The sequence below is a fragment of the Helianthus annuus genome, chromosome 15 (assembly GCF_002127325.2).
Source record: "Helianthus annuus cultivar XRQ/B chromosome 15, HanXRQr2.0-SUNRISE, whole genome shotgun sequence".
NCBI classification, from domain to species: Eukaryota; Viridiplantae; Streptophyta; class Magnoliopsida; order Asterales; family Asteraceae; genus Helianthus; species Helianthus annuus.
In genome coordinates, this window is record NC_035447.2 from 149519143 (window position 1) to 149533530 (window position 14388).

Here is a 14388-nt window from a genome sequence, read left to right on the forward strand (position 1 = left end):
GTTTTGGCTAGGGGTAGGGTTGTTTTATTTGAAAATTGGCTAAAGGCGTAAAATATCAGTTTTCTTTTGAAAATTTATTCACTTGTGACCTAGGTACAAATTAAAGGTTTATAAGCAATAAGTTTGCTTATTTATTTCAAGCAACATCAATTTTTTTGATAGAATATTCACAAGATAGAGTAAGTCACAAGTTTTAATTTTTTGAAAAGAACCGACTTTTATTAAAACAAATGGCGTAAAGATAAAAAAAGGTTTTGGGTGATGGGTGATTTATGCAAAATTGTATTTTGCGGGTTTTGAAACCAAAAGGTTTTAGGTTCAAAGGGGTTAACTAAGGGAAATTTTGTTTTTGGTGGGGAGATAAAAAGAAAATAAAGTTGAAAAAGAAGAAGGGTTTATAGTCCTAATGCCTCAATCATTTACTTACTTGGATTAGTTGGTAAGGACCAGGAATGTATTGTCTTGTCAAGTTCTAGATTCGTAAGAACCGTACGGGCTATTCACACAAGAAATGAAAAGTGAGTATTTAGTAAAGATATCATATTGAATTCTTGGTTAAAGCTTAAAACTCACAATTTATGGAAAAGGTAAAAAGTGTGAATATATACATATATACAATCAAATTTTAAAAAGATTGTCATGCCTTTTTATAAATTTTTCTTATACGGTTCTTTTTATCATGGCGCTATCAGTTGTAAACTTGTAAAAACAAAATTTTTAGAACTTGGTTTTCTCACTTAAACTAAAAACAAGACAAAACAAACTAAAATATTTTGAAAAAGATTTGGGGTGTTTTAGCGCTTCCAAGTAGAGTTTTGTGTAAGGCTTGTTTTAGGACAAACAAATTCAAGTCCCCCCCCCCCCCGCACACTTAAATTACACATTGTCCTCAATGTTTCCCAAATAGGTTAGAATTGATTAAATGTGGATTAAAAACAACATTTTTTTGAAAATCAGATACTGGACATGGTGACATGTTTGGGGGACACGACCCCGTGTAAAAAGTGCCAGTATCATGACTTATGTGAAAATTTCCAGAAGGCGGACACGTGGGCATGCCAGGTAGGCACGACCCTGCGTAAAATGTGCCAGTAACGGAAAATATTCCAGAAGACAGGCTCGAGGGCGTGTTTGAGAGACACGACCCCGTGTAATCATTCCAGAACCAAAATTATTTTCTATAGACTTGAGGCACGGGGTCGTGCTTACCTTACTCAGCCCCGTCCTGCACTTGTTGTTTTAAAGATTTTGCGTCGAGAGACATCTGTTTACGTGCATGGGGTTCTGTTTCAACGTCCCATGGTTAGCTCCATCCTTCTTTTGAGTGTATCTTATTACTACAAAGAGAAAACTTAAAAATAAAAGCATTAACTAAGTGCTACCCTAAAATTTAAACATGTTTGTTCCTTTTTAAAAAGGAAGCCATACTTTTGAATTTGAACAACCCATGTTTAAATAGAGAACTTTATTATTGGCTAGTCCATGGAATTTCTCCATGGTGAACCACGTTTATGAGGGTCATTGGCTAGACCCAAAGCCAGTCAAATGTTACCCGAGTGGGATGATCCGCACCCCAAGTTGCACCGGCTGACGGCTTAGTCCAAGCTCGAGTCTATTGCTTTGATGTAGTTGACTGGATCAACCTCCACGCGTTGTCCCACTTCAAACTTTATTTCCTTGTCGCCCACCCTCAATGTTAGTTTTCCGTCACTCATATCCACCTTGGCCCGTGCGGTGGCAAGGAATGGTCTTCCTAATATGAGTGGAATCTCAATGTCTTCTTCCATGTCAAGGATTACAAAGTCGGCTGGAAAAACATATTCCCCAACCTTGACCAAGAGATTTTCTACGACACCTTGAGGGTATTTTACCTACTTATCCTCAAGTTGAATGCTCATCCTTGTAGGATGTGGCTTCCCTAGTCCGAGTCATTTGAACATAGAGGCAGGCATTAGGTTGATGCTAACACTAGGTCAGCAAGCACATTGCTTATTGGTGATCCTCCAATGGAGCAAGGAATGATGAAGCTTTCGGGATCAATCTTCTTTTGGGGGAGTTTATCGAGGAGTGCTGCCGAGCATTCTTCACTTAAGTTAACTTGTTGAATCGACTCACTCTTCCTTTTGTGAGTGACGAAGTCTCTCATGAATTTGGAGTATTTTGGCATTTTTTGTGAGGACTTCAACGAAAGGAAGGTTGATATGAAGCTGTTTAAGTAATCTTACAAACTTCGTGATTTGCTCGTCAGTCTTTTAGAGAAGTAAATGACCAGGGTACGGGACCAGTGGTGGTTTGGTTGTTTCGGTGTTTTGGGGTTGAGTATTTTCTTGGTTATTAGTTATGGGTGTGCTTATGGGTTGTGTAGTGATTTAGGGTAAAGTTGGTTCATTATCAGGCCCTACTTTTCGGTTTCTTATATTGATGACGTTTACTTGGGCTTTTGGGTTTGGTTCAGTGTTACTAGGCAAGGCTTCTTGTGGTCTTTCGGAGAAATTTTGGGCAAGTTATGTTTTGAATACTGGTCTGGTGGTTCCTAATTTCGGGTTCAGTTTGTAGGAACCTCTCAGAATACCGTTTGTCAGACTCAGAGAAAAGACGAGTGATGAGATCCTCAAGTCTTTCTCTTCCTCCTTGTTGTTGTGGTTGGAAACCCTGTTGCTCATTTCGGGGTTATTGTTGAAAGTTGGGTCGTTGATTTTGATTTTGTTGGTTGCTACCTCTCGATTCCCTCCAACCAAATTTGGGATGATTTCGCCACTTGGGGGTGTAGGAGTTGCTTGGGGCTCCGATGGTCGTGGACGGTTATTGAGGTAGTTTACCACTTCCGTTTGTTTTTCCGTATCTTTTATACAACTCCAGTTTTTGTGTGGTCCGCCACATCCTTCACAAGCCATAACCGAAACCGTTTTATTTAATTTAAGTTTCTTTATTTTTGTGGTTAAAGCTTCGATTTGGGCTTGTAAAGAGGTGGCTTCGTCCACTTTATGGGCACCCAGGGCTATTGATTTTGAAACCATAGGAGTATGCCATTGAAAATTGTTTTCAGCAATTTACTCAATTTGGTTATAAATTTCATCGGGTCACCGATTCCTAAGGAGTGCCCCGAAGTTAGAATCAAGGACTTGCCTTATGTGTGGTAAGAGCCCATTATAGAAAATGGACACTTGTTGCCAATGTTTAAGACCATGATGCGGGCATTTCCTTAATAACTCCTTGAACTTTCCCATGTCTCGTACAAAGATTCCCCGTCGTCTTGAGAGTATGAATTAATTTCAGTCATGAGTTTGGCAGTTTTAGGAGGAGGGAAATAGTTGTAGAGAAATTTTTGGGCAAGTTCATCCCAAGTGTGCACGGACCCACTTAAGAGGGTGTTTAGCCAAGCTTTGGCCCGGTCTTTGAGGGAAAAGGGAACATACGGAGTCGGAATAGCGTCGTTGGAGGCTTTGTTGATCCGAAAGGTGTGAGATATTTCCAAAAAGTTGGTAATATGTAAATAGGGCTCTTCGTTGGGTAAGGTGGCGAAATTTTGGAGCATTTGGATTAGGTGAGGTCAAAGCTCAAAGTTGTTAGCACCGAAATTAGGTGGGCTAATAGCGACTGCAAGATTACCGACCGTAGGCCGTAGGTAGTCCATGAGAGTTCGTTGATCTGCCATGGGGAGGTTTTGGGTCGAGGTTTTTTGTCGGTTTCTAGCTTGAAGTCTTTTTCTTAAAAAGCGCTCGGGTTCTTCTAGTACCACTTTTATGTCTTTGTCGGAGGTGGAGGTCATGCACCAGGTCGTATTTTCTACGAATTATACTGAATAGCGTAAGTTCTTAGAACAAAAACACAAAAATTGTTGATCAGAAGAGTTGCACGGCCCCGTGTCTATATAGACATGACCCTGTGTTGTCAAGAAAAAGTTTCTGTTTTCAGGTTCCCAGAAACTGGAGGTTTGACACGGCCCCGTGCTCCTGTAACACGGGCCCGTGCTTTTATTCCAGTAACCCCGGAAACATATTCTTTTCTGTACATGCACTTTTAGACTTTTCGTCATAAATTCTAAATTCTGGACTAAGGTTTACTACAACCGCCCTATATTGATCCATTTTGGTGGAATATAAAGTAACTGATGTGAGGTGAGGGTGTATGATTTTTAATATATTTTTAAGTACTTTTCACTCATTTATCAAGCTATAAATTTATAGTCTCTCTCTACAATACACTAGGGCAAGTACACCCATCATTAGCGTAGTATAGTGATGGTAAGATACCGAGGTCGTCCAAGGACATAAGAGCTTTTAGTACCGGAATATCGTCAACGTCTAATCTAACCAAATTTTGAGAAAATGATTTATAAAAAGTAAAATAAATAAAGAAACTAAAGTAATAAAAGAAACAAATAGACAAGATAGAATCACTTGGTTCCGACTTATCTTTTACGTATCCTTTGATGATTTCCTGTTGGTGCACTACATCTGTTGATTTCGTCTTAGATCGAGTCTTTCATTGTATAGTATAGATTAGGGCGAGTTTTACGAGAAAACTAGAGAGTTTAGGCGTTTTAGAGTCTTGGACCGCTTATTCGGACATGCCGAATAAGAGGTCCACCTCACACATTCCTAGACCCCTTATACGGACATACCTGGACCTCTTATTCGTCACGTCCATAAAAGAGGTCCACATCTCCTATAAATACCACAAGAGAGGTCCACATTTGTAACTTTGAGATTTCCATACCGAGGTGCTGCCGGTGTGAGAATTGCGTGTAAAAAGTGTTAAATCAATCAGTAAAGAGAATTAAGTGAAGATCTAGCTGTTTCTTCGTCAAGTACTTGTTTTCCGCACCTGTATCTGATCAGACTCCTCTGATTGACTCGTTCGGGTCAGATTCCGATCCTACAAGTGGTATCAGAGCTTCAGGAGGAGGAGTTCTATTGAGATTTGCTGGATTTCATCACTTTTTCTTCTTCTACACCTTCTTTCTTACGTCAGACCAATATTTCACGGTCCGTTTTGGCTGATTTTTGGATATGTTGTGCGCATATACCTGATCTAAAACCCTACCAAGTTTCAGATCGAAACTCCTAGCCGTTTAGGAGAAATCTAGGATTTTCGATTCGGTTTTTCGTCAAAAAGTCTGGGTCGCTTATTTGGAAAGATGTGAACCGCTCCAAATTAGTTGCTTAGGTCGCTTATACGAACAAGTGTGTGACTCGCTCTTAAGACAATATTATGAACCGCTCATTGTGACACGTGTGGACCGCTCCAAAAGTATAAAGTGTGGGTTGCTTTTCAGTCAGTTTGTGGTCCGCTTAAACATTTCAATTGTGGTCCGCTCAAAAGGTTTGGGGGTCGCTCATTAGTCATCTTCGTGGTAGTTCTGATTACTGAAAGGTTGTCGGCCATCTTTATAAAGTCACCGCCAAATACTCTTATCGGTCCAATTATAATTTGTTGATAGTTGGTTGCTGTTGCAAGTGAAGAGCATGTGACCCACCACTAAACTTTGAAGCTCAAAATCACCGCCCCACTAAGTTTGAAAATCCAATCACGTTTTATCACCGTTCACTTACAAAGTGTGGCCCAATCCTAAGTTTTGTTCCACCGCCCCTTTTGTCTTTAGTGAAGGCCCAAATCATCCAAACACATTTGCCGCTCATTACCGTTTGTTAACCCAATCACATTTTTAATATCCTTTACTATTTGTTTGATGTGATTGATTGTTAACGTCACTTTGTTGACCACATTTAAATAATCGACCCAATCAAAGATAATACATTAATTGAATAACTCAAAGTTTACATGATCAGTATTAAGTGTTGTCGGCAGGTTGAAATTGAGATTTGAGGTGCAAGTGTTGGCCCAATGAGAATTTAAGTCGTGTATTATGTTTGTCCACATTTAAATCAACATGTGAATGATTGTCAGTGTGTTTTTGATTGCCCCATGTGAGGTGCCACCCATTGAAGAGATACCATAATTGTAAAGTAATCGGCCCTTTTAAATTGTTTTGTGTAGTGAATATTGTTTTTAGAATATGATGTTTTAGTATGTGTTTTTAGAATATTGTGAAAATCGTCAAAACAGTTTGAAGTGTCTTCAGGTCGCGTAAAATCGTTCGAAAGTCATCAATTCACTTGAAAGTTCGTATGGTTTGGAGTTCAAAGGTTTCAAAGGATCAAGTCGATTGAATTTGATTCGGGTCACAGTAGTTCGCGTGTTTTAACAAGATAAATCTCAGTTCGCATCAATTTCAGTCTGCACAGATTGTCAAACTTCAGTCCGCACAGTTTATTCATCAGTTCGAGTGATTCAGTTCGGACAGAGTATCAGTTTGATTCAGTTGCTTTGATAAGTGTTTTAAACTGATTGTGTTTTGTTTGTTTGTTTCAGGTGTTTCACGAGGTGAATCATTTCATTCGAAAGGGGATCTAGTTTGAATTTGAGATTTCATTTTAAGTGACTGTCTCGATAAACGTGTTTCCGAATCATGGACTTAAAATTCTTTAATATGACTAGTGAAACAATTAATAGAATAAATGTATTAAAGAAAGAATTTGATTTGTTTTCAGGTTGTCCAGGAGAAAGTACAAAGAGTATCATTGAGAGGTATAGTCATCTTGTTCGCTCAATGTCTGAGAAGGGTATTCAGAAAAATCCAAATGAATGGGTTAAGAGATTAGCCAATTCCATACCTCAACAAGAATGGGGTACATATCTATTGGATTTAAAAAGAAATGGAGAATACTCTAGATTGTCAATTTGTCAATTCATTCAGAAGCTTGAAGAACAAATGGAGAACAATGACGTGAATAAGAAGAATCAAGAAGAAAAATCTGTTTCATCCGATGAAAGTTCAGAAGAATCAATTGTTGTTGATCAAACATCAACTGATTCTGGTTCTTCAGATGAAAGTTCCGAAAGAGCATTCGTTTTTGATCAAACATCATCTAACTCTGGTTCTTTGGATGATAGTTCTGACAAATTAGTAGAGTTTGATCAATCACCAACTGATAATAGTAATGTTAATGAGAAGATTATTGAAGCAGAGACTGAAGCTGAGAAAGTTGTTGAAGTTGAAAAAATCATAGAGATCGAAAAGATTGTTGAAGTCACAAAACCTTGTCTTACATGTTTAGAGTCTTGTAAACAATGTATAGAAAAAGATGAGAGGTTTAGTGAGTTAGAAAAGTTGAAAGAACAATTGTTATTTGATGTAAAGAATTTGAAAAAATCATATGATGTATTGAACAGGCATGTGAATGGTCTGGAAAAGACTAACTCGGAAAGAGAAAAAGCTTTGAAGATGTTGAATGCTACAATGATGACAAAGCAAAAAGAGATCAACATGTACATAGAAGAATGTGCACAGTTGAAGAAAGAGTTGGAAAATGAAGCAGCCGAGAATGAAAGAATCAGAAGATTGCTGCAAAGTTACAAAGGTTGTGACTACGTAATGGATAGAATTTATCCAACAGTGGAAGGTTTCGAGGCATTTAAAGATGAACAGCCAAAGAAGAAAACGGATACTGGTAAGAAACAGGGTGTCTGTTATAATAAGTGTCCGCCTCCGATTTGGGAAGGGTACTCGCCTAGAAAACCTAATGAGGAAGAACTAAAACAGGCGATCAATATTAGGCTAGAATCCGAGATAACCGATGTTTTACCAGACAATATTGACGTCACGTTCACAGCGTCCGACACAGATCATGAGTCCGAACTGATAAAACGAGTGGTCGATCAAGTGTTGGATAAGGATAAGGAGTCAGAGTCAAAGTCCGAGTCCGAAAGTTCGTGTCAGTCAGTCAGGAGTTCGAGTTCGTCTGAAAAGAGTTCGAAATCGTTAGAAAAACGGGTTTATAGTAAAGAATTTTTGCTATCAAAATCTAATTTGAATGACGAAACGTTTGAAGCTGCATATACTTTGAATGGTTCTGACAAATTATATTTTGATAAAGAGTTTCCAATAAGAGGTGTTAAACCAGAAATGATTAAAAAGGTTTTCAAACTAACAGAAATTAATATTTCTGAAATAAAAGATGAAAATCTTATTGTAAAACCTAAATTTTACACCTCAAGAGTTCAACAACGACTAAACAAGAAAAAAGGTTACAATTCTGGTTTGGGTTTTCAAAAGAAACCAAACCAAAATCGTAGCTACAAAAAGAAAGGACTTGGTTTCACTCCACCAGAAAACTATAAAAACAGAAAATTTTCTAAAACAAATACAAAATTTGTTTCAGGTACAAGCTCGGAAGAGGAGAAGAAGTGCTCATTCTGGAAACAATCTAACCAAGAATTTCTAGCAGAGAAGAGAAAGAATGGAGCTTACGTGAAGAGAGAAACCAGAACCTATTTCCGATGCAATGAAGTTGGTCACATTGCATGGAACTGTCCGAAAGCGACAAACACTAAACAGGGAGTTTCTGGAAAAATGAAAGAAGTTTTTGTTGATAAAACCGAACCACCAACTGAACAATTTAAAGTTTTAAAAAATTCAACATTTGAAGTTGGTGAATGCTCGAAGATATTTTACAAGCGAAGTGTAAAACTTGACAACCAAAAATGGGTTGTTAAGAAATCTGAGGTAAAATCTGGCGATGAATCTGATTCCACAAAATCAGAGGAGCCACAGTTTGATGAGAGTGATGAAAACTCAGTTCCTTCAATGGATGACGAGAACTTTCCACTATTGAGGACTGAGAATTTTAAAAGAAAAGTTGGAAAGACTGAAGTCGCAAATCAGGATTATTCTGAAAAGGATAATTTTGATGTTGAGAAAGCTTTTAATGGGAAGGTAAAGAAAATTTTCGGAAAAATGGTTGATAGGAAGGTGAAAGGGGTAAAAGACTTCTACGCTACAAAGAAAGCAACTTACACCCCAACAAAATCTGAATTGAAAACACCCAAGGCTGGTCAGGCTTGGGTGGACATTTTCTTCGTTTGAAAAACCTGACTTGCCGGAGATCCCAAGTTTGTAATCGTGGATCAGGAATCGGCATCATTCTTGTATTATGAATTTGTATGGAAAAGTCTTAAAATTGTTAAAACTTTACAGGTTGAATGACTACGCCGGAGCTTCCAGGTTGGTAAGTGCGAAGCAGGAATCGACATTTTGTATATACATACAAGTGGTATTGTATGGTTATTTTACAAGTGATACAAGTTGCTTAATTGCAAAATAGTGAATCAAGGACATTAAGTTGTACTTGATTTACTAACTCATGATATTACAAAGAACAAGATGATGAACCATATCCCCGATTTTAAACAAGTGGTAAATCTACAAGTGGTTTTTATCTTAACAAACTCATTTTCCAGAAAAATCATTTTGATTAAAACAAACTTAAGTGTTTTGAAATCTAAATGAGAAAATGGTTTGTGAAAGGGGGAGTTCAGATTGTTTATGCTTAGTGAATGGAGAATTGAGGCGATTTGATATTAGTTGTCATGTTTCTGTACAGTTTGTGTTGTTTTCTATGTTTTCAAGTGGGTCAAGAATCTAGTTATTTTCAAATTTCCTTTGAAATGTGTTTGCATTTTAGGGGGAGTAGGGAAATTTCAGAAAATCCAAAAACATTAGAAAATTTGAAAAAAGTCAAAAACATGATAAAATGAAAAATGAGTTTCGTTGTGAAAAGAGGAAATGATAGTACATCAGTGGACTGTCACAACATGCTAAAGAAATGTAAAGATAAAATGTGATAAACAATCTCACTGAGGATGTGCCAGTAGGTTTTTACACATTTAGTAGATTGTGACGAGATATAAACCTAAATTTCAAACTTGCTTGTTCTGTGGGTTAACACAAACTTGGATATATAGGTAACCCCTGAAATCTTGTTTGAAAGGTCCCTTATTCTGAGATACTAGGTCTTTATGCTCAGTGATATCTGGGGTATTATCCCGGGACTTCTGCTGTATGGAAGTACTGACCTAGTCCCCGGATAATGCTTTCCGCAAACGCTTTGAAACATAAGCGTCGCCCTCAGCAAGCTGATGAAACAATAAAATTGATAGTCGCTGCTGTTGAAATCAAAAGATCCTCTAAAGGGGACACACCGAAAAGTCGAAGCCGTCATCTCTCTGCGTATACGGAAGTATCGACCTGAGCTCTCACGGCCCTCGCATTTAACCCCTGAACAGATATCATCTGTGGTATACTCACCTGTAAGACTGAATATTGGGATCTGGATACGGGAGTATATTCAAGTAGTGGGACACACGGATAAGTTTAAGTTCTTAAGACATTAATATCGTATCTCGGATCAGTTGAACTTTGTGTGAAAATTTAAGTGGACAAACATACTGACAATCTAGGTGAATTGTTTAGAACTTAAAATGAAATGAAGCTTAACGGTGTTGGTGACATGTCTGATAAACTGATATGATCCTCTTACACGAACTCACAAAAATATTATTTGTAAATATTTCTTTACTGCATTACATATTTCTTTATTTCAAAATCCAAAAAGATTTTCAGTGTGTTTTAGCATAAAATTTTGAAAAAATCAAAAAGATTTTCGACAACTGGTATTGAAAAGCAGATTTTAAAAATTCCGAGTGCTAAACATGATGAGCAATATTTGAGGGGGAGTGTGTGTGTGGAATTACATGTTTTCACAATTTAACCTTTCAAGTGGTTCATCAAGATTGTCACTGATAAAGTTGCAGTTTGATTTGAAGAAGAGTTTGTTTTAGTGCATACATCTTTATTCTAAAATTGTAAAACTTATGTTTTGGGTAGAGAATGTGCAGGATAAGATAAGAAGATGATGAAAAGACAGACAACGATCCTGAAGATGTTACTGAAGAACAAAGGAATGCCAGTAAATCGAGAGGGGGAGTCTGAAGACAGAGAGAAAGGAAAGCCCAGAGGCTGATCAAGACTGAAGATGTGAAGACACAGCATTGTTGTGACTCGATAGTCGACTCCATCGACATCTGAGGGGGAGTCTGTTGGTGCACTACATCTGTTGATTTCGTCTTAGATCGAGTCTTTCATAGTATTGTATAGATTAGGGCGAGTTTTACGAGAAAACTGGAGAGTTTAGGCGTTTTAGAGTCTTGGACCGCTTATTCGGACATGCCGAATAAGAGGTCCACCTCACACATTCCTGGACCCCTTATACGGACATACCTGGACCTCTTATTCGTCACGTCCATAAAAGAGGTCCACATCTCCTATAAATACCACAAGAGAGGTCCACATTTGTAACTTTGAGATTTCCATACCGAGGTGCTGCCGGTGTGAGAATTGCGTGTAAAAAGTGTTAAATCAATCAGTAAAGAGAATTAAGTGAAGATCTAGCTGTTTCTTCATCAAGTACTTGTTTTCCGCACCTGTATCTGATCAGACTCCTCTGATTAACTCGTTCGGGTCAGATTCCGATCCTACATTTCCGTACTTTGGGTTTTTTAAGAAATTATCTTAGTTATAGTGGCATGTCACTCTTTTGAAGGCAACACTACTCTCGGCCATATTGGTCTGAGTCATCAAGGATACAGTCCCGCAAGGCCGGAATGTTGAAAGATAATTAAGTAAGTTATTAATGCAAAATGTGGCATGTTCCTCTTTTGGAGGCGACGCTACCCTCGACCATATTGGTCTGAGTCAGCAGGGATACATTCCCGCAAGGCCGGTTTAAAGTTTTAATAGTAGTTTATTTATAAGGGCTTCAAGCTGTTCTTACTTCCCATGATTTGATGCTATCCGCCTCAAAGGAAGTCCTAATAAGCTTGAATCAAGTACTCACAGGATCTATACATTGAACGAGACAAGAACTTTACCCAAACCACCCTTCTAACCACTTTCCAGACAGTTAACGTGCTTTATATAGATTGTAAAGACATGATGGAGAGGGTGAAACCCGAGCTTTAGAGTGTTTGAATATGATGTTTTAGGTGTATTTGTTGTGTTTACTTGCTTAGAATGAAGTGACTACGAGAATTTGTTGATTTGTAGGTAAAACACGTTAACCGGTGCATTTACGATGATTAAAGATGAAGTTGCAAGCATAAGATGGGATATTGCAGCTCGAGGATGAATGTCGAAGCTTGTTCGGGGGATACAAAGGCTCACGAGTGAAAGGAGTGTGAAAAAGCGAAGTTCGGGGACTAATTCGGTAATTTATGAAGGTTGTGTGGAGCTTATATATGCAAAAAATCAAGGAATAATAAAGTTCAGGGGTCATTTGGCAATTGATTGAAAGTTATGTTGTACTTAATTATGCAAGAAATTGGAAGAAGGAAAGTTGAGGGGCCGTTTGGTATGAAGTGGAAAGTTAATACGTGCTCAAATATGAAAGGAGTTGGAAGAAACAAATTACAGGGGTTGATTTGTCATTTATTGAAAGTTGGTAGTAAAGAAGGAACAAGGAAGGTGTACGCGATCGTAGCTTACGAGTTACAACCCGTAGCTTACGAGTTCCTTGTGTTGTTTGAAATGTGGACAGAACTTTTGTTTCGTAGGCTACGAGTTACAACTCGTAGCTTACGAGTTGCTTATGTTCAGCAAAAAGGAGTCAAGGGAACACGATCGTAGCCTACGGTTCTTGTACCGTAGGTTACGGTTTGGGTTAAAGGTGCAACCAGAATTTTTAAAGCGTAAGCTACGGTTCTGAACTCGTAGCTTACGACCTGGGAAAGTCCAAAAACGTGAAAAAAGCCCTCCAAAGTATATATTAGGGTTTTAATGTTGGGATATCATCATCTATCTCTTATCATTGATCAAGGCACTCCAAGACTCAAGATTCAAGGCTTCTTTCATCCCAATCCCTCAAGATTCTTCATCCAATTATCGAATCAACCATGAACTCTTCGTCAATTCAAGCTTTTGAAGATTCTTTGTGCGAGATGAGCGGCTAAGTTTTTTGTGGTTTCCTCCGGATGGAGGGTTTTTGTAAGTTGATTGATATTATGTGTTGACACAATCGTTTTAACTTGGTGATCTAAGCATTTGATGCTTTTCACCATTGATTTGATTTCTTGATTGTAAACAGTTACGTTTATTTAAACCTTAATTTTTAAGCATTCAGTTCCCGAGAGTTCTAGTGATTGGGATATATTTGACATGGGATTAGGGTTTGTAAATAGTAATTGATAATCATTCGATAACCTCCCGTTATGTAGTGACCAGAGTACTTAGTCGTTGGTTATCACAATTAATTAGTCAAAATTAACACCTATGTCTATGTAGGTACGATTAAACACATAGTTGAAATTAACTGCAAAACCTGAAATCTGGAGGAACCATCTTTTCTCCTATTGACTTAAATCACAATATGTATTCGTTAATTTAGCTATTTATCATAATCAAACAAACCGATTTTCCAATTCAGTAATGGTTAATCAATACTTTTCATTACGACACTTTCCACAATCCTCCCTTGGTTCGATATCCGACTTATCCTATCTACATAGTTTAGTTGGTTTTTGCATGTCCATAACGACAGACATCAAAATGGCGTCGTTGCCGGGGAGGCGTGCGCAAAGTGCTTAGTGTTAAGTTCTAGTTTTAGTTAAATATACAAAAATCCAAAAATAGTGTCTTTTTATTTTGTTCTGTTTTGTTCGGATTTACGCGAGGTATTCTTGTTTTTGTTTGTGCAGGTGATCTAGGAAGTGTATGCGTCATACTCGGAATTCCGGGAAGTCATCACCATTAGTGTTCGACCCAGAGATCGAGAGAACAGTAAAGCATACAAAGCGAGTACTACATCGTGAGAACAAGATTCTACAATCACCTATACCAACATCTAAGACAATGGAGAACTCAGCAACCCCAGAGAAACAACCGCAAGACCCACTTCCACAGCAACAATTCTCACCAACACCTACCCACCTTTCACCAAACACCACCATACCGGTTCCACTATCACCACCACTGCATTCTACACAACCTACCTCTACATCTCCAGTACCATCATTCTCAACCTTTTTCCCAAACTTTGATAACAATCAACCAACTTCCACCCAAGCAACATCCCTTCAATACCCAACCACAACCCAGACTGTCAATTTACATCATTCGTCTCCTTACGTTAGAATCATTCCCGATGATACTGCATCACCGAGTCAGACTCAAGTACCTAATGCAACATCAATTCCACAAGTAACCCGACCGGTTATTTCACAGCAAAGTTAGCCAATGCCACATCTTTACAGATCGACCATTTATGATCAAGGAAATAATTCAGGGGATTTTGACGATGGCTTTAAGGAATATGATAACTACGTGGGTCAAAACGAGAGATAAGTGGTTAATACGGGTATCTACGAGAGGCAAACAATTGGGGCAGGTGGATTCGAAGGAGTTAATCAAGGGAATTTGGGTTATCAAACGTTTGTGCAGCAACAACAAGTTCCATATCAACAACCGCAGGTGCAACCGATACCGATGCAGCA

The 14388-nt window shown here is 38.2% G+C and overlaps 1 protein-coding gene and 1 non-coding gene across 2 annotated transcripts; both read left to right on the forward strand.

Annotated features, from left to right (window-relative positions):
* The first annotated feature begins 3180 nt into the window (after window positions 1-3180).
* LOC118487927 lies at window positions 3181-3286 on the forward strand. Its single transcript, XR_004882860.1, has one exon. It is a non-coding gene; the product is annotated as a small nucleolar RNA R71 (small nucleolar RNA).
* Window positions 3287-13747: 10461 nt separating this feature from the next.
* LOC110914376 (pectinesterase inhibitor 10-like) lies at window positions 13748-14128 on the forward strand. The gene has a single exon (XM_022159173.1). It carries the CDS (start codon window positions 13748-13750, stop codon window positions 14126-14128), a length of 381 nt encoding a protein of 126 aa, XP_022014865.1.
* The last annotated feature ends 260 nt before the right edge of the window (window positions 14129-14388 follow it).

Coding starts and splice junctions, on each gene's coding strand:
- LOC110914376 (XM_022159173.1), top strand. CDS start 13,748: ATGGAGAACTCAGCAACCCCAGAGAAACAACCGCAAGACCCACTTCCA.